Below are 21,093 nucleotides of genomic sequence, written 5' to 3' on the forward strand. Positions count from 1 at the left end.
TTGACAAGCTTAACAGCTTTGGAATTTCTAACCCTATTGATCAAGAAACCACATAGTTAAAACCTAGATCTATTTAAGCTGATATTCAGCTAGAGGATCGACATTTCTTGTTTTGCAGGACGGGGAAATCTTTGTTGTTCCTCAGAATGAAGAAAATTACCAGGACAAAACTAGAGAAGATACCACAAGATAAAAGCCAACCACTGGGCTCTTCTGTCTCAGAGTGGTTACAAAGCTGTCCCGAGCTTCTCCCTCAACCCACTGTCCTTTTCTTTGTGATTTGTAAGGAAGTCAGTGAAGGCTTCTGTAGAAAAACAAGTACCTTGGGTTGAGCAGAACAAATCAACACCGGTTCAGTGAACAGAGGCTGCCTTGGAAATGGAGTGTGAGTAATCGCCCTCCTCTTTAAATGTACCCATTAGACTGTAGCTGGGCTTGTGGTTTAGATGGTGTTCCTGCCATGATCAGCAGGGTGGGAACATTACCGCACTGGCAGTAGCTGACGTACAGCTTGATAGTAGGGGCATTGACTCACTCCTCATTCATGCCTAGACTGGGACTTCCCAGTTAGTGTGTATGTGGTTTTCTGTGGACTGGAAGTGGGGGACACGTTTTGGGGACATGCCTGATTCACAATGACATTGTTAAGCTGTAGAGAAACTTGGGAGCAGTCTATGGAATTCTTGAGGCTCGGAGGGTTTTTCTGGCTGTGTGGTACACCCTTCTAGAAGATTCTAGTTGTTCGTAAGAACCTAAGAAATAAAATTATAGTTTCAAAGAATGTAGGAATGGTATAGGTTAGATCAACCAGCATCATACTCAGGAGAACACTGGCAGCTACAATGGGTAAGTCTTACCATGGCCAGTAAATCCCTTGCACACAACCTTGCTGTAAAACCTTGAGCACCTGCGATCAAGTACTAGCACCCACATAAAAACGTGGTACACATCTTCAAGGGTGACAGGGTAGCTTCTGCTCATGGTGAAATACATGGGGCTACCATTGTACTACCAACTACAATCTATAGAATGCATAATTGGAAAGCTTCCATATTTTATGTAATATATATATATAATATTATGGTTTTATTAAAAAACAATCCATTAATGGTGGGTATTTGGTTTCTACTTAGCAACAGATGCTGCCATCCACGACACGGATATCCATATGTCCTATATAAATACAAATATGTATGTGCTAATTAATATTGACTATGAACTTGACATCATCGAAGAATTACCTAGGAGCCAATGCTCTGTGAATGCCTATTAGGGAGTACAGGCTGACAAGAACTTCAAACCTCTAAAGAAAGAAATTGAGGAGGATCTCAGAAAATGGAAAGATCTCCCATGCTCATGGATTGGAAAGATCAACATCTTAAAAATGGCCATCCTACCAAAAGCAATCTACAGATTCAACGCAATCCCCATCAGAATTCCAACCCAGTTCTTCATGAAATTGGAAAGATCAATGTGCAATTTCATATGGAATAACAAAAGACCTAGAATAGCAAAATCCATCCTCAACAACAAAAAAACATCTGCAGGAATCACTATCCCTGATGTCAAGCTATATTACAAGGCAATTGTGCTGAAAACTGCATGGTACTGGTACAGAAATAGGCATGTGGATCAATGGAATAGAATAGAAGATCCAGAAATGAGCCCTCATGTATATGGTCACCTGATTTTTGACAAAGGAGCAGTAAACATTCAATGGAAAAAGGACAGCCTATTCAACAAATGGTGCTGGTCCAACTGGCACTCAGCATGCAAAAGAATGAAAATAGACCCTTTCTTATCTCCTTGTACAAAGCTCAAGTGTAAGTGGATCAAAGATCTCCACATTAAACCAGATACACTGAAACTATTAGATGAGAAAGTAGGGAAAACCTTAGAACACATGGGCACAGGAGAAAATTTCCTGAACAAAACACCAATGACTCAAGCTCTAAGGTCAAAGATTAACAAATGGGACTTAATGAGATTGCAAAGTTTCTGTAAGGCTAAGGACATCGTCAAGAAAACAAAACGGCAACCAACAGAATGGGAAAAGATCTTTACCAACACCACATCAGATAGAGGCCTAATATCCAAGGTGTACAAGGAACTCAAAAAGCTAGACACCAGAGAATCAAATAACCCTATTAAAAAATGGGGTACAGAGCTAAACAAAACGTTTTCAGTTGAGGAACACTGAATGGCCGCGAAACATCTGAGGAAGTGCTCGACATCCTTAGCCATCAGGGAAATGCAAATCAAAACAACCCTGAGATTCCACCTCACACCAGTCAGATTGGCCAAGATCCAAAACTCAGATGACAGCAGATGCTGGCGAGGCTGCAGAGAAAGAGGAACACTTCTCCACTGTTGGTGGGGTTGCAAGCTAATACAACCACTCTGGAAATCTGTCTGGCGATACCTCAGAAAATTGGATATAGTACTACCTGAAGACCCAGCTATTCCACTTCTGGGCATATACCCCAGAGACACTTTAATACACAACAAAGATATATGCACCACAATGTTCATAGCGGCTCTATTTATAATAGCCAGAAGCTGGAAGAAACCCAGATGTCCTTCAGAAGATGAATGGATACAAAAATTGTGGTACATATACACAATGGAATACTACTCAGCCACCAGAAACAATGACTTAACCAAACTCTTAAGAAAATGGCTGCATCTAGAGAATATCATCCTGAGTGAGATAACCCAGTCACAAAAGAACAGACATAATATGCAGTCACTGATAGTGGGATGCTAACCCCAGAGGCTTGCACTCCTCCAGAAACAACTCACAGACTGTATGAAGTCCAAGAAATAAAGAAAACAAAACAAAACAAAAAAAAATTTACAAAACAAGAAAACTTTAACTATTTCCATGTTACATTTTGTTTTACATGTACTTTATGCTCTTTGTAACTATTAAGTTTTCAAGGCATACTATCAAACCTTGAAAAAAATCAAGTACTGACTATAAAATATATTCATATAGTTTTATGTAAAAACTATGTTAAAATCGGAAAAAAAGTACTGACAAAAATGTATAATTTTAAGCAAAAATGTTTAAAATCTGTACATTTATCTTTGTTTTGTAAAATAAAGTTGTTAAAAAAAAAGGGAGTACAGGCATTCTCCTACACTAAGAAATGAGTTTTCACAGGACCAAGGGCTTCTCCTCCTATTAATGCCAGATAATGCCATCCTCTGCTACATAGGAGCCATGCCCCCCCACCATGTGTACTCTTTGGTTGGTGGTTTATTCCCTGGGAGCTCTGGAGGGGCGTCTGGTTAGTTGATATTGTTGTTCTTCCCATGAGGTTGCAAACCCCTTCAGCTCCTTCAGTTCTTTCTCTAACTTCTCCATTTGGGTCCCCATGCTCAGTGTGATGGTTAGCTGTAAGCATCTTAATTTGTATCCATAAGGATCCGGCAGAGCCTCTCAGGAGACAGCAGTATCAGACTCCTGTCAGCAAGCACCTCTTGGCATCAGCAATAGTGACTGGGTTTGGTGGCTGCATATGGGATGGATCCCCAGGTGGGGCAGTCTCTGGGTAGCCTTTCTTTCAGTCTCTGCTCCAGTCTTTGTATTTCCTTCTATGAGTATTTTGTTCCCCCTTCTAAGAAGGACTGAAGCATCCACATTTTGGTTTCTCTTCTTCTTGATATTCATATGGTCTGTGAATTATATCTTGGGTAATTTGAGGTTTTGGGCTAATATTCACTTATCAGGGAGTGCAAACCATGTGTGTTCTTTTGTGACTGGGTTACCTCACTCAGGATGAAAATCAGTCTGGCGGTTCCTCAGAAAATTGGACATAGTACTACCTGAGGACTCAACTATACCACTCCTGGGCATAGATACCCAAAAGATGCTCTGAAATATAACAAGGACACCTGCTCCACTATATTCATAGCAGCCTTAGTCATAATAGCCAGAAGCTGGAAAGAATCCAGATGTCCTTCAACAGAGAAATGGATACAGAGAATGGGGTACATTTATATAATGGAATACTACTCAGCCATGAAAAATAATGACTTCATGAAATTCTCAGGCAAATGGTAACCAGACTCTTGTTTGTGTAAAGTTCACATAACTGATAGGAGCTATTCAGGAAATTTCCTTATATCTTGTGGGATGAAATTCCACATCTCAGCTATGTTCATGATCATCCTGCTGTGGGTGCTTTAGATGTTTTGTGCAGACCAAATCAACGCTTAGGAGTGGCTTACTCCATGCAAGATGAGTCAGCTTTCTGCGGGCAGTGGGTACACAGGAGACACTTTGCTTATTCACTATTATCTCTGATGAGGAGATTCAGCTTGCAAATTGTGAACTCGGTATTTCCAGGGAGTGGTTTCTTCACCATGGCACAGGCTTGGGTTTTTGTTTTCTTTTTCAAAAAATATCCTTTGGCTTTGGAAGCATGCATCTTAGTGTTTCTGTTGGCAGGGAGCTCGAGCGTGACAGCATCCGAGGATAAAATAGGACATTCTTTTTGCACTGTTTTGAATTAGAGGCTACGGTCCTTGTTTGAAAAGGAGGGCGGGACAACCAAAAAGCTTATGAAGGTCCCAACATTTACTTAGCGAGATTTATCCCACGGTCTGGGAATTCTGGGAACGAATGCGTCTAAATGAAAGACGAGTTTAGTTTCAAAGGACTAGTTAATTTACTAAATTTATTCTGTGACCAGTCTTTTCTGCAAAGAATCTAGTGCCACTGGCCAAATCCAGTGAGCAACACCCCAAGTAGCATTCAAGATTGGGCATTAGGCTGGGAAAAACCGTGTTTACCAGTGGCTCACATCAAAGGGGAATACCAAGTTTGTAAGTACCATGCTGAGGGGGGACTAGTCAATGCACTGGATATTAAGAGGTCTGCTATCTAATGTCACTTTTACAGCAGGTGTGTTTTTGGACCTATGAAACTAACCTATCTCCATCATCATCATCACCATCATCCTTTTTTTAGTAAAGGTAGTTTTGTTTCAAACAAAAGGTTTCTTTTTTATGTTTTTGTTTCGTTTCGCCTTTTGGACTTTTTCGAGACAGGGTTTCCCTGCGTAGCCCTGGCTGTCCTAGAACTTACTCTGTAGTTTAGGCTGTACTCAGACTCTAAGGTCCGCCTGTTTCTGCCTCCCGAGTGCTGGGATTAAAAGCATGCGCCACCAACCCTGGCTTAAACCAAAGTTTCTGTCTAAGTATGTCAGTTACTGGTCCTGTTGCTACAGCCAAACACCCGACGGAAGGAAAGTAAAGAGGAGAGCTTTATTTTGACCCTCAGCCTCAGAGGACATTAATTCATTGCGGCAGGGAAGGCATGCCAGTCGAAACAACTTCTGTATAGATGGGGGCCATCTGGTGGGTGTTCCCTCCAGTACAGGCAGGAAGGAGAGAGAGAGAGAGAGAGAGAGAGAGAGAGAGAGGGAGGGAGGGAGGGAGGGAGGGAGGGAGGGAGGGAGGGAGGGAGGGAGGGAGATGTACTAACTCTCGCACTATACAAACTACAGGAAGAGAAGTTCAATGGAAAATGGAAACTGAAAATGGGAGCTCAGGAGGGCTTTGGTCAAGAGACCCTCACTCGCATATTCCCCAAGCCATGACCTAACCTTGTCTTATGTCATTTGGTACAAGCTAGTGTCATCTTGAGACAGGATACCTTGATTGAGAAAATCTCCCCATCACATTGGCCTGTTAGCAAGCCTGCAGTACAATTTTTTTTTTTTTGCTTTTTGATTGGTGACTGATGTGGGAGGGTCCAGCTCACTGTGAGAGGTGTCACTCCTGGGCTGGTGGTCCTGGGTTCTATAAGAAAGCAGGTTGAGTAAGTAGACCATGAGGAGCAAGCCAGTAAGCAGCATCCCTCCATGGTCTCTGGTTTCAGCTCCTGCCTCCAGTTCCCTCCTTTACTTGAGTTCCTGCCACTACTTTTTTTTTTTCCTTGCAGAAAAGGCTCAGTTCATTTGCAGATTTTGTTCACTGTACTTAGGGCATTTGTGGCCCATGTTAAAGGATATAAACTTCATTTTCTTGCCATTCCTTCTTGAAAAGGAGACCAGAGGGCACAAAAGAAAGAAACTTCATTAAGGAAGAAGGCAGCTCTTTCAAAAGGAGACAGTTCTTCGTGGTCATTACAAAGTATGCCATGCTCCGGGTTTGGAGGAAGCTGTAGTGACACCCAGCAGGTTTCCACCCTGCATCAATTTCTACAGTGCAATGCTGACAGTTTCACAAGGAGGGGGTGAGTTAAAAACCGAGAGACAGGCCGTCAGCAAAGTGTGCTGAGGCATGAAAACTTGAAAGAAATGCTACGTTATTTCAAAAGTCTGCATTGTGAAGCCACGGTAAAGTGCTAACGCTTATTCCTAGGCATAGACATTTATATTTTCAGCCCTCTATTTCCTTAAAAGGAAGCAGAACAAGCTACTTGACAACAGTCCCCATCCATGGTGACAGTTGTTTCAGGTTTTAATTCCTAATGTTTTTCAGGCTCCAAATCACTTCTTTTTTTTTTTTTTTTTTTTCATGGTGCTTTCTGTTCTGCCCCTTTGACCCAGCCTGGGAATTTTGAAGAACATTTCTTTTTTCTTTTTTCTTTTTTTCTTTTTAATGTTCTCACTCTAAAAAAAGAGCCCTTACAATGTTCCTTCCAAAATCCAAAGTGCAAAGATAATAAAATTCTAAAAAAAAAAAACTTTATGTGTAAAGAAACAATATTTTCATCTGCAACCACGCAAACAAATTTTACAATTAAACTCCATCACGCAAGGAGATTGGATTTCCGCACGCTCTGAAAAACCGAACCACTTATATCCAGAGGGATGAAAATGATAATGGGTGTGAAAAGAGCTGAGAAAAAGCTGAAGAAGAGACGGTGACGGGTGAATATCGTCAAGGTACAAGGTGCATCTGTACAAAAAGGTCTTCATGGCATCTGCCACTATGTACAACAAATGTAAATGACAAAAATTTTACATGAAAAGGGAAGCTACCTGCCATGTGTCTTACATGGCTTGTAAATATAATCTTAAGGCCTAGGCTTACACGGTTATGATCCATTGCTGACAAATGCAGTTCTTAACAACCAGGCACTGATTTCAGACTAGCTAACAGAGCACACAGGCAAAGTATCATGTCTCTGGGGGTGTCCAAAAAATATTGTTCCCTCAAAAGGTGTCGAAGGCTGATGCAGCTTCTCAAAGCTACTTTGCTCTTGATCCTTAGCCTGTGTTTTGTGGCAATTTGATACTTATGAATGAGTTCAAGTGTTTGATTGATTAGTTAATGCATTTGGTCACATAGATGTCAATGTGGCAATGGAACCAAATCTCGTGGTGAATAGTTAGATAATAAATTACTTGGTTAGGAAAGACCATGGGTAACAATGGTCCATGATTATAATGGAGCTTAAAGATCCCTTTCTTAGTGACATCACAACCATTGTACCTCATAATCACTTCATATTACCCACTCATCTCTGATGATAGTTGGTGCAGACAACCACCTGTCCTGTAGGTCACATGAGCACACACAACACATGGAACTATTTATAGTGCGCACTTCCTAAGGAATAACTATGTAGTTATCATTTTTGTATTTACTAAATTGTACTTCTTATTAGTAGAGTACTAATACTCTACTAATAAATATAATTAATTATATAATAGTCAAACACTAATACATATAATGTCATGGGGCTGGGGAGAGAGGTGGCTCAGCAGTCAAGAGCACTGGATGTCCTTTGGAGGGATCCACGTTTATTTCCCAGCATCCACATAACCATCTATAACTCTAGTTTAAGGGGATCTGGTGCCCTCTTATGGCTTCTGCAGGTACTGCAATCGTATGGTACACAGACACACACAGACAAAACACTCACATAATTAGATAAAAATAAAAATAATATCGCTCATAAAAACAATACCAGGAGCTACCTGGCAGCATTCATCTCTTGCCTACCGAGTCCTCAAGGAGCCACATGGAGGAGGCAATGGCCTGCACCATCTAGGTGTGTTTAGGTCTAGCATATGGAGCTATCTAAAGGAAGAAATGGCCCTCGTTATGATTTCCAGAATATATCCCTGTTGTTAAAACAGCAAGTGTCTGTGCTTATTCGACATCGAACAGAGCAAAACTCATCCTCAAGACTATCGTATGGTGTTTTAGTTCTGAAAGTAGCAAAGAGCTGGGGAGCTGGAGAGGTGACCTGGTGGTGGAGAGCACTGGCTGCTCTTCCAGATGAGTTGGGTTTGATTTCTAGCACCCACAGGACAGCTCGCAACCATCCGTAACCCCTGTTCTTGGAGATCTGACTCCATCTTCTGGTCTTTCTGGGCACTAGTGAGGCACATGATGCATAAACATACATGCAGGCAAAATACCTATACGCATAAAAATAAGTTTTAAAAAAAGGGAGAAAATACTAAGGTTACCAGGTAAATAAGATAATAATTAATCTCAGGGGCAAAATGAACATGAGGCAGACCAACTTCCCACTCTGCAACTGTTTCTCCAACGTTTATACAGAATTCAGGCTAGTTTTATTTCCTAGGAAAATTTTCCATGTTGTATCTACATGTTGCTTGTCAGCCTTCCTGATTGTTGTATATGATGTGTATGTGTGCATGCACACATGTACGAAGACATGAGTACACATGTGTGCGTGTGCAGGCGTGCGAGTGTGCTGGGGCAGGAGTGTCAATTCTCCGTGGCCTGCTTTGCTCTTTTCCCCATGTTGGTTCCCGGGATCAAGCTCAGGTCACCAGACTTACGTGGCAAGTCCCTCTGCCTGCCGAGCTATCTTGCTGGCCCCACATGCTGGTTTTTAAATTTTGCACTACACTCTCTGAACATAGTTTATTATCCCCGTTTGCCAGCTTCCATTGCCTGGGGAGCTAGAGCACATCGAATTCCCACCCCGTGTCATAGGCTCCCCTCAGCGCGCCGCACGTGGCATTCCATTTAATTTGGATAGCTTTATGAGGTATGGGCTCACATTAGTTATTTGACAGATAAGGACTGTGAGGACCAGAAAGATGAACTAATTTGCTATTGGTCACGCAGTCAGTAGCAGATAAGGACACAGTATGGTCTCTGGCAGTCTGACTTAAGATCCCATCCTGTTTCACCAAGTCCTTCATTGGTTAAGACTCATACTTAACAATCTCTGTACTGCACATGAGAAAGAAAACATACACACCATGTCAGAGACCCGCAACCTCATCTAGAGTTTCCCTTCGTCCATCTCAAGTTGAAATTTCGAATTAACCAGGTGTGACTCTCCCTAGCAGAGACTCCTCCTTCAGAGAGCAAGCTTTATACTTATAGAAATAACCGTTCTCAGCCTCTCTGAGATCTGGAGGTTTTTCTGAGCCTTTAAGTTTCTGAGCTGCAACTTTTACATCGAGGGAAACCAACAGCACGATACGACGAAATTCTCTATTCTCTACCCTGGCAACAGTAAGGCTGGACCATATCAAAGGACCAACTCAAGGGATCCGGGAAAACAGTGGGAGCCAAGCAGAGTATGACTCAGCCACTTGGGTCTTTTGTCAGATTCTGAAATAGCCCCGAGAAACCCAGTAGCCACTGCTATGCTAGAACTTCTTCTGATAAAATTGGGGCCTGAAAGACCCCCCCCCCAAACTTAGGGCTGGATGGAAATTCCCAGTACTCATGAGACTCTTCCGATTTTGAATCAACCGATTGTCTCATGAAGTATACTGTGGGAATCTGGGCCTGGAAAGAGCATCACAGAGACTTAGCACAAGGCAGGACCTTAACGACCAGCTTCTTCCTCACGAGTTACTGAGGAAGCACAAGAACAAGCAGACATCTCACAGCCTGCCCGTGTTCACCTGCAGCAAAAGTCAGACCCACTGGCTCTAACTCCGGAGATTTTAGTTGGCTGCCTTGATCTTCCTTCCAAGCACAGTGTTTGACCTTTTAAGTTGGTGGTCAGAGTCCCTCCCTCCCTCTTCACCCCATGCTTTTGTTGGCAAGAGGGCTAAGCCTCCACTCTGACTCACCGTGCCCCAACCATGCAATCGAATGACCAGTCCCTGCGAGGATGCATGTGATGAAAAAATCAAAACAAACAAAATCCGCACCACACTTAATACTATGTGCAATAGTAATACACATTTCCCTAATACTCTAAACTCTTGAACCATCATGACATTATAATCCTATAATTATAATATTATTACTTTTTTTAAAAACCCATAGCCATGAGAAGCAAACACAGAAGAAAACAGGATGCAAAGCAATTTTCTATCCTTTAACTTACTACCATTTTAGATGGAGGTTCTGAGGGAGTTAACCTTGCTTTGGAAGATGTGTATTTTACATCACTGACGGTCTACAGCGTTCCTACATACACCGCGGGCAAATTGGATAGGTCGAGAACTTTCCGTGGGATGGAGGTTTGGCACACAAGCTCATATTGGATGGAGTAGCGACCTACCAGGAGCAGCTGCAGCAGCAGCACCAGCAGAAGCAGCAGGTGTTGTTGGGCCTTTGGTTTCCAGGCGCTTGAGACACAGCCTGTGTTCCTTCATTTTGGGACTGCTGCCGTTTTCTCATGTCAGCTGCTTCAGAGCCCAACTGGCTGAAGGAAGACAGAAAATATTAAGGCGTGAAAAGCCTTGAAAGCAAGTGAAGGGGAACAACAGTAGACATAATGAATCAGAAATGGAAAACCCAAAGCATACTCAGTGGTTAGGACCTCTTGGAGAGGCCTCAGATCAATTCTCAGTACCTGCAGGGGACTCACAAGCAGCCTAGGGCTCCAGTTCTGGGAGATATCTGGTGCCCTCTTCTGGCCACTGCAGGAACTGCACACAGATGGTACACATCCTGACAAGCAGTCTAAACACTCATGTATATGAAATAAAGTAAATCTAAATCGATATTTTAAAAAAATCTACAAGAATTAAGTCATAGTGACAAGGCATATGTAGAGAATTCAGTAAAAGATAAAAGCAGAAGATTAAGGTGTTAGAAAACGGGCACAAGTAGGGGGGAAACAGAGAGGCCCCAACACACACTCAAAAAAATATTTTTAGCCTAGGGAAAGAAGTAATGGATTGTTGTGGAAGTGATATTTTAAGAGGAACTGGCAAGGAACTTCTCAGAAGAAAGCAAAACAAAGATTCAAAGTGAAAGAACACAGCGCATGTTGAGCAGGAAGAACAAAATAAAACTAAGCCCACACTCAACACATATTATAGTAAAACACAGATTTACAAAGCTAAGGAGTTAATAGCACAGAAATATGATTTTGATCGACAGTAAGCTGTTCACAAACATGGTAACAGGGAGGAAAAAAAGTATTTTCCATATGCTGAGAGTATGACACTCCGCAATTTTATATTCAGCTAACCACAACTCCAGGAGTGGGGATTATTTCTGACAGATTCACTCAGTGTGTTACTCTCTGGCTGAACTCTAGTCAGAAGTCAACAAAGTTAGAGGGAAGGAGCCAAGACATGCTGACAGTTAAACATTGAAACTGGGAAAATATAACATCAGACTCAAGGACTAGCTGTGAGAAGCCCCCAAGTTTCTCTGTTTAGAAAGAATCAGAATTAAATTTAAGACTACATCAATCAAAAAAGGGGGACATTGTCCTTTCCTTGAAACTGAGTTTATAGACATCCCAATTTACACAAGTAAATTTTTTTTTTAATCCAGGAGTCATTTTTCCCTTGTTTACCAAGCTGTGGTGAATTGCACGTCAGGTTATCTCAGTGAAACTCATACTGAAGCTTAGCACCTCAATGAGATAAGTAGCAGTAGTGAAAACCCCCACAAGTAATTGTCTCATGGTGGTTTCATTCTTGTGAAAGTGTTAATGAATTTCCAATGAGACTCTAGCTAAGAGAAAGCCACAAGAGAGCTTTTTTTTGGGGGGGGGGGTTGGCTTTTTTTTGTTTTTTGTTTTTTTTTTTAAGATTTATTTTATTTATATGAGCACACTGTAGCTATTTTCAGACATACCAGAAGAGGGCATCAGATCCCATTACAGATGGTTGTAAGTCACCATGAGGTTGCTGGGAACTGAACTCAGGACCTTTGGAAGAGCAGTCAGTGCTCTTTACCATTGAGCCATCTCTCCAGGCTCAGCTTTCCCCTGAGTTCACTCCTTCACATATGCCTGCTTGCTATCTGTTCTCTGCCCTGTCTTGAATTAGCATGTGGCCTGCATCAGAAACTAAGCAGATGTTGGGCCCTAACTTCTAATTCCCTAGACTCTAGAATAGCAAGGCTCAAAGCATGCTTTTCTTTATATATTGCTGAGCTCCAGGTATTTTGTAATAATGCAACGGAATAAGTTAAGACACAGCAGGCCTATTGGTCACATCCAGCATTAGAGTGGACTAATCCTCAACTCCATAAATGGAACTCCTATCTGTACTGCTATGGTAAGGCTTTTGGAGGTAATTGAGTAAGGCAGGTGAAGATGATGGGGGTGAAATTGCTATCTTCATATAAGGAACCCCAGGACACATTCCTGCCTTCTTCCATGTGAGGCTACCGGGAGAAGTCAACAGTTCAGCAGGACCTAGCCATGCTGGACCCAAGACTCAGATTCCCAGCCAATGAAACCACCATAAACACACCTCCCTGGTTTATAAACCACCCAGGCAATGGACATTTGTTACAGTAGCCCACAGTGAGGAAGACAAACACCAAGGGTTCTTAGAAGTCCTGTTCTTGCTTGCTTTCCTGGTCACAGCCCTTACCCATTGTCCTTCTCTATCACGTGTCTCTTCCAGGACACCATGAGGATTGTCACAGCAACCTATCCTTAAAACTATTCTGTTATTCTTTTTCCCCCACTGGAGTCATTGATTCCTTAAAAAGTAAATCTAGTAGGTTTCTATTTTTAAAAATTCCTCAAAATATGGTACCCAATTGAAACTGTTTTTCCTCTTTCAGAATCTAGGATCTGCAACACAGACTATTTGGCATTACCACATGGCTTTCTCAGTGTGACACCTCAAATATAACATGTGTTCTAGTCTGGCAATTATCTTTACCCCAAACTTTATTTCTTCCAGAATGGTTGTACTAGCTTGTAATCCCATCATCAATGGAGAAGTGTTCTTCTTTTTCCACATCCTCACCAGCATCTGCTGTCACCTGAGTTTTTGATCTTAGCCATTCTGACTGGTGGTGTGAGGTGGAATCTCAGGGTTGTTTTGATCTGCATTTTTCTGATGACCAAGGATGTTGAACATCAGTTGAGAATATTTGTTTTGCTTTGTACTGCATTTTTAATAAGATTATTTGATTCTCTGGAGTCTAACTTCTTGAGTTCATTATATATAATGTATATTAGCCCTCTATCTGATGTAAGGTTGGTAAAGATCTTTTCCCAATCTGTTGGTTGCCATTTTTTCTTAATGACACTGTCCTTTGCCTTACAGAAGCTTTGCAATTTTATGAGGTCCCACTTGTCGATTCTTGATATTAGAGCATGAGCCATTGGTGTTCTGTTTAGAAACTTTCCCCCTGTGCCTATGTGTTCTAAGCTCTTCCCCACTTTCTCTTCTATTAGTTTCGGTGTACCTAGTTTTATATGGAGGTTTTTGATCCTCTTGGACTTGAGAGCTTTGTACAAGGAGATAACAATGGGTTGATTTGCAATAAGCCAATACTTTCCACCCCCCCAACCCCTCTATTCTATCCAAATTCCACATCAGTAGGTTTGCAAGTATGAGACCCATTAACCACCACCCTTTGCACTTCCTGTGGCTCCACCCCCAGCTCCTTCCCTGTCCTCCTCATCTACCCTTAACACAGCATCTGGTTTAAACAGAGCCCAATCATCTCCACAGAGTCATCTGTCTAACCCTGCTCAAAAGTCTCCAGGCAGCTTCTCCTGCTCATGAATGGTTTTTGCCTCTGCAATTTCTGTGAATGCAGCAGGGCTCTCTCATCACACGAGCCAATCACAGAATCTTCCCTGATACTCCTTAGCAGTGTCTGGTGCCCAGTGCGTATTCAAGCCTTTGTTTGCACTGGTTCCATCCTTGGGGCTCAACACTAGCATATCTTGACTCTAAAGCCACATTCTCCATGAAACATCCCATCCCTGTTTTCTTTTACAGTTACAACTCACTCTGCTTCAGTAATGGACTGTCATTTTCCCCTAGTACTGTTTCTCATTGCACATCACCAGTGGATCACTGCAAGTTTTACACATCCTTTTACCAACTAGAGTAAATTCCCCGAGGACAGAAAGGTTTTTTTTTTTTTTTCTGCCTTTCTCTTAATTGTGGCACATAATTTCTCTAATGTATGGCACATAAGAAGAAGACATAAATGTTTGTTAAGCTGATGACTTTCATACATAGTTCTATTAGCAACAAGGAAAGGGCCGTGAGGTCTTTTATACCCAACATTTATTATCCATTTCCCAGACAGATGATTCAAGTGTGTAGAAAGGGTGAGTACGAGGGGGGAAAGGAAGCACCTCAAATTTTTCTAGAGAGAAATTTCAAAAGATTGACGTGATGCTTTATCAAAGACAGCTCAAGAATCTTGCAGAACCTGTTTATTTCTAAGACATTAGGACCAACCATCAGAATATGATTTGAAAGACATAATTAAGACAGCAAACTTTTAAAAAGTACTATATCTAAAATGTATAGAAGTATTTGATGGAAAACTATAGATGTCTACAAAAACACAGGGTTTATACTCCGACTAGTTATTTTCTCAGACAACAGCATCAAAAATGTCTTTTAAATATTAATTGTCATTAAATTATTTTATAAATTCAGTGTGTGTGTTTGATTAAAAAATATTAGATAAGAATATGCCGCTCTCAGAACTTAACAAAGGATTCAAAAGGCATTAAAATGAATGAATATCTGCTACACATGTGCTGGGGCCTATGTGAGCTCATGTATGTTCTTTGGATGGTGGTTCAGTCTCTGGGAGTCCCGAAGGGTTTAGGTTAGTTGACACTGTTGGTCTTCTTGTGGAGTCTGTTTCCCTTCTGGGTCCCTCAACCCTTCCCGAAATTCTTCCTCAAGACTCCCTGAGCTCCATTTAGTGACTGTGGTTATCTGCATCTGCTTCAGTCAGCAGCTGTGTGGAGCCCCTCAGAGGACAGGAGATGTGCAGGTTGGTCTTCATGCAGGGCCCCCAACAACTGGAGATGGGCTGTCTCTATTGCCTGTCTGTGGATCCCGTTCTCCTAACTGGGCGGCCTTGCTTGGCCTCCCTGGGAGAGAACGTGCTTAGTCCTGCACATTAGAGAGATGTGTCAGGTGGGATGGTATGGGGGGGCACTTCTCAGAGGAGATGGGGAAAGGAGGTATGTATATGGGGGGGACTGAGAGGAAAGGGTCAGTTTTGATTGAGATGTAAAATGAATACATTAATGGGGGAAAAACCCCAACCAAACAGAAAACAAAACCAAAAACCAAAAGAGGATTCATAAGCCAGGCACTTCTGGAAGTAACACAGAGGAGTGCTTATCAACATAATACTATGATATTATAAAAATGCGTTTATCTTAAGTATATGGATTTTTTGGCTGCACCACATGTATTCTTGATGCCTGCAGAGACCAGAAGAGGGCATCAGATGGCGATGCCCAGAACTGGAACTGCAGATGGTTGCGAGCCACCAGGTCAATCCTCTGGAAGGGCACTCAGTGCTCTCTTAACTATAGAGTGATCCAACTGGATCCAACTGCTCCAGCCCCTGCAATTAGGATAATTCTGCAATTGGATAGATAAGTGGACTGAGAAACAGAGTCAACCTCCCTTGCAATTGTGGCTAACTTGCAGGATGTGCTCATGTCCTTCAGGACACCGGTGCTGGAGGGGACAGGGTGGGATTTATCAGCACACACAGAAGCAGGACACAGATCTAATCTTCTAGCCCTCGTCAATCTCAGTTTTAAAGGAAACCAAAATTTAATGTCATAAATGAAGCACGAGAGCGTTGCGTTGAATAATTCTCGAGAATACTTCTGAATGTGGAAGCTGCCTCTTTTCATCCTTCTCCTTGAGTCTTGGGGTGGGGTTAAAAAAAAAAAAAAACAGAGGAAGCTGCCCCCTCCCTTTAAAAGTATCATGGTAGCTGCCCCAAGCTCGGAATTCACATTAAGCTCTCCTAGAACAGCCCAGGATCTGGAGAGACCAGAGCAGAGCTAGCGAAGTGTCCCGTTTGCAGCCTCAAATGCTTCTCCCCCGCCAGCCACATTCAGAAATGCTTCATTCAGTCTTTATAATAAGATGCTGGGAAGGCTGAGATGCTATGGGTACCAATGGCTCCAGCATCACCATTCCATCCTCAGAGGCCACACAAAGGAGTTGATAAGGAATACCCAGACATTAGATACAGTGACCAGCGAGGGTTGATTCTGTTATGTAATACATGTGTCTTTCGAGAGAGGCAAGTGGAAGTCTGATCTTGTTTCCAGCTCTGCATAATTTCATTCCTCTATTTATCCCCTCTTTCGGGTTTCCTTTGGATCAGACGCAGTGATCAAAACCATTTTATAGGTTGAAGATAGAGCAATATGAAACAAGATAATATCTTAAAGGGATAAATTTTAAAGAAAATGATTTTGGGTCCCAAAGCAGCTTAAACAGCTAGGGTGGAAAACCCACATCTTCACAGCAGCACACGACAATGTGTAGGTATTTGCAGGACTATTATCAACCCTGCGTGTTTTTCTGAATAAAATAGTTAATGGGAACTGACATTCCATTACCAGAAGAATATTTTCTAAGAAAAGCTGAGGTCTGTTTGCTCTGGGATGAATAAATGTTACATCCAATTCTTGTCACCACCACAAAAAAAAAAAAAAAAAAAAAAAAAAAAAAAAAAAAAAAAAAAAAAAAAAAACAAAAAACAAAAAAAACAAAACCAACAAACAAAAAAAACAAAAGAAAAAGAAAAAACTAAAACCAAACCAAACCAAACCAAAACGACGACAACAACAACAACTGAAATGTGTTCAGAAAACTAAAAGGAGAATTTTGAAGACACAATTTTCTTTTTGGAATTCTAATTTTATAAGAAAGACAAGCATACTCTAGAGCAATGGTCCTCAACCTTCCTAACGCTGCACCTTTTAGTACACTTCCTTATGTTGTGATGACCTCCAACTATAAAGTTATTCTTGTTGCCACTTCTTTGTTATTTTTATTATCTTTATTTATTAAAGGCAGGTTAATTGGGAAGCTGCTCTCCATTGAGTTCACTGGCCTTGAGGACCGAGGGCAGGGGAGTCGCCATGGGGGTGGGGTGGAGAAGGAGAAAGAGAAGAGAGAAGAGGAGAAGAAGAGAGAGGGAGTTATTGCTACATCTTAGTTGTAATTTTACTACAGTTAGGAATTGGGATATAAATGGTTTTTTTGGAGATAGAACTTTGTCCCTGGGGAAGAGACCCATAGGTCGAGGATCATGGCACTTGACAAAAAAACATAATCCAAATTTTGAAATGATGACATCAAGGAGAGAATGTGGATTTGCTCTGCGGGGGCCACAAGCACCAGAAGATGCTGAGACTGGCTTAACTGGGGCTGAGTCTAGAGCCATGCCTTCTAGAACCTTCGAGCCACAGCTGAGCAATATTTGAAAGAGGTTAACTCTGAAAATCACAGGGACAATTAGACTCTCTCTCGGCTCATGGGCTATATGCTCACACTGGTTGAGAGGAAGGCAGAAAACCTGTTTATAGCAAGGTCTGTGGTTCACATTGTCAATCATTAACAGCAAATTGTATTCCTCAACTTTCTGTTCAGTTATTTTTTTCCAATAAGATTGTAAAACTTGTGAGAGGAAGATGTGTATGCTTGTGTGTGTGTGTGTGTGTGTGTGTGTGTGTGTGTGTGTGTGAGAGAGAGAGAGAGAGAGAGAGAGAGACAGACAGACACAGAGATGTGTGTATCTGAGTGTATGAATATGTGTGTAAGTATGTGTGAATGTGTCAATATGTGTGAGTGTGTATGTGTGGTGTGAGTGTGTACATGTCTGTGAGTGTATGTGTATGTGAGTGTATGTATATGAGTGTGTGAATTTCTGTGTGTTTCTGTGAGTGTTCATGAGTATGTATGTGAGTATTGTGAATGTGTTAGTGTGTATGTGTTAGTGTGTGTGACCGTGTATGAGTGTGGATCTGAGTGTGTAAGTGTGGGTGTGAATTTGTGTATGTGAATATGGGTGTCCCTATGAGTGTGTGTTTCCTGGAATCACACAGTGTTCTCTCTCTATAGTAGGTGTACAATACATGTTGATCCAGTAGGTACTGAAGATTTATTCCTTTCTTAAGGGTATATTTCTCTGAGGCAGAGACTTGAAGATCTCATATGCAGATCTCTAACCCATTGAATTTGACTTTGTCCCTCACCTTGCCCCCAAATATCCCCCATAAAGAGTAAGTGTGAACTTCAGTTATGGGTCTTAGATCTCTCTCTCTCTCTCTCTCTCTCTCTCTCTCTCTCTCTCTCTCTCTCTCTCTCTCTCTGTGTGTGTGTGTGTGTGTGTGTGTGTATGTGTGTGTATGAATGTGTGAGGCAATACTTTTATTTTATCTGAAAACTTTTAAAAACTGGGTGTATTAATCTAAAAAAACAAATAAATATCACAACAATGAGTTTTGGGTTTCCTTATTTCAGAAGGAAGAGAAAGCCTTAAATCTTTAATGGTTAGGAGGTTATGATATCTTGGAAAATTAGGAAGACTTGGGGAAGAACTGACTCAGTACATCAAAGTTAGTTCTTGGGCAAGAAAGACGGTCAGCAGGTAAGAGAACTTGCTACAGAAGCACAAACACTTACGTTCATATTCTCAGAACCCATATTAAAAAGTGAGTCTGGGTAAACATTGCCTATGTCCCCAGAGCTGTTAGAGGCAGGACTAGAAGCATAAGAGCCTCTGGGTATCAGAGGATGCATTAGGTCTAGCAAGGTTCAGCGCCACACTGAAGTGTGGAGTGTGAATAAGCTCCCTGTTCATATTGCTTTGGTCTAAGCCTTGTGTCTATCATTTATGGGAAGACCTTTGGGTAGTTATTTAACCATCTTTCATGGCAGTTTCCTTACTGGCTGATAGAAACTAACAACATATCAGCATCACTGTGGGGATTTAAAAAACCGGATGCATTAAAGACTTGTGCCAAATCTTGCATTTACAGTAGGAAGCCAGTAAGTGTCAGCTCTATCAAGGGAATACAGAAGTGAGTTCTCCTCATGTGCCAACAAGCTGGATGTTAGTGTATCCAGGCTACAAATGGCAAAGATTTTCATCAGTATCTTCTCTCTTAAGATCATTTATTTCAGTTCCTCTGTGATTGGCATTTTACGTGCATTGGTTAGGATTTTCCTGTCTCAAGGGATCTATACAAAAGCTTACTCAGTGAAGAAGTAAGACTAAGGAGCTGGCTCTTCCCCTTGCAACTTCCATGCTGTAATTTTTATTGCATGCAGATGAACCAAGTCCCGAGTGACTCACAGTGCCCACAAGTAGCTCGTTATCCAACAATGTGTATCTTGATCACCATGGTCATCTTACCATGTATGGGGGGTGTTCTGCTCAATTATGCCCTTACTGACTCAGTGTCCGGCTCCCGAAAGATACTTACTAAACAAGCAGAATCTGTGAGCCTCTCTTTAGCAATGCAATAGACAAGGGAAGCGGCTCACCACATAAAGATATTTAGTTTTAGTTGTGATGGCCCCCAGTCTCCTTGGAGAAAAGCAAATCCTCAGTCTTTAGCTAGGTCAGCATGTCTTTCTAACTGACCAAGTTAGATGCTAGATACTACTTCCTATTTCATGACATATATACCACAATATATTAGATATTTATTATATATATTTATATAATCATGTACATTATAATCTTATATAATCACATATAAAGAATATGTTATATAAAACACATACATATATGTACATATACAATATATATTTCATAATATAATTTATAATATAACCACATATATAACATAATATTTAGTATAATATCATATAATATATTATACATATAAAATATGTAATATAAAATAGCTGTACCCAAATGAGGAGGGTCTATATTTTAGTGTTGTTTTCAAAATCAATCAATCTGTCTGTCTTTCTTTCTATCTATCTATTTACATATTTTTAATTCTCTTTATTTATTTACTGTGCATGTCTGTGTGCACTCACTACACAGTGTGCATGGGAAGGTCAGATGACAGCTTGAAGAAGTTGGTTCTTTCCAGTATGTGCTTCTAGGGATTGAATTCAAGTTGTCAGGTTTGGCAGCAAATGACTTCACCTGCTGAGCTAAATTGCTGGCCCCCAAACCAATATTTTCATGAAGGTATTAAAAATATCAGCACGGGGTGGGGGCAGCTTGGTTTGTAAAGGGTTTCTACAGAAGGACCTGGATTTGTCCTCAGCATTCATGAAAGAAGCAGAATTGTCACTCAGTGCTCCTGTGGCCCATGAGAGAAGAATCAAGAGCCCCACTCAGTCCCACTGAGTGCTGAGACTTTGTCACCTGCACCCAATGCTTTTCTCAGAGGCAAAAGGAGCTGACTGAGAAAACAACTCTCCAAATGATTCCACATTTTTTAATGATTTTAAGTGACTGTTAATATCTGTATATTGTAAGGTAGTATAATTTGGTATTTAATTTTCACATACAAGTTTTTTTTTTCAAATTAAAATATAATTACATCATTTCACTCCATTCCCTTCCTCCAGCTCCTCCCTTTCCCACACCCTTCAGATTCAAGGCCTTCTCTCTTATTGCTACTGTCCCATATATCTGTATTTGCATTAATATATAGGTATAATTATATGTAAATAATATATCTATAAATATATGTAAATTATAAATACACACACCTACATATACACAACCTGATGAGTCCATTCGGGCACGTATGTTTTAACATCAGCTGTTCGACACTCTTACTTTCTCTGTGACTACACTGAGCTGGTGAGCTTGGTTGTTGGACTGTATGTTGAAGGAATAAAGCAAGAGAGAGAGAAGTTTCTTTCTAGCCAGGCAGGCATCCTCAGAGAGGTCAGATTTACACAGATAAGGCAAAGATGATCCCATTGC

General features: G+C 41.2%; 1 protein-coding gene across 1 annotated transcript in view; it reads right to left on the reverse strand.

Annotated features, from left to right (window-relative positions):
- Window positions 1-21,093, reverse strand: part of RGS17 (regulator of G protein signaling 17) — a gene marked incomplete at its 3' end in the record, with an annotated part of 83,244 nt that overhangs the window by 19,710 nt on the left and 42,441 nt on the right. Inside the window, exon 2 of the mRNA XM_080941660.1 lies at window positions 10,472-10,615. Coding sequence (XP_080797786.1) covers window positions 10,472-10,615 — 144 coding nt within the window. The remainder of the gene's footprint in view (window positions 1-10,471; window positions 10,616-21,093) is intronic.

Source organism: Micromys minutus, assembly GCF_963924665.1.
Source record: "Micromys minutus genome assembly, chromosome: 30".
NCBI classification, from domain to species: domain Eukaryota; kingdom Metazoa; phylum Chordata; class Mammalia; order Rodentia; family Muridae; genus Micromys; species Micromys minutus.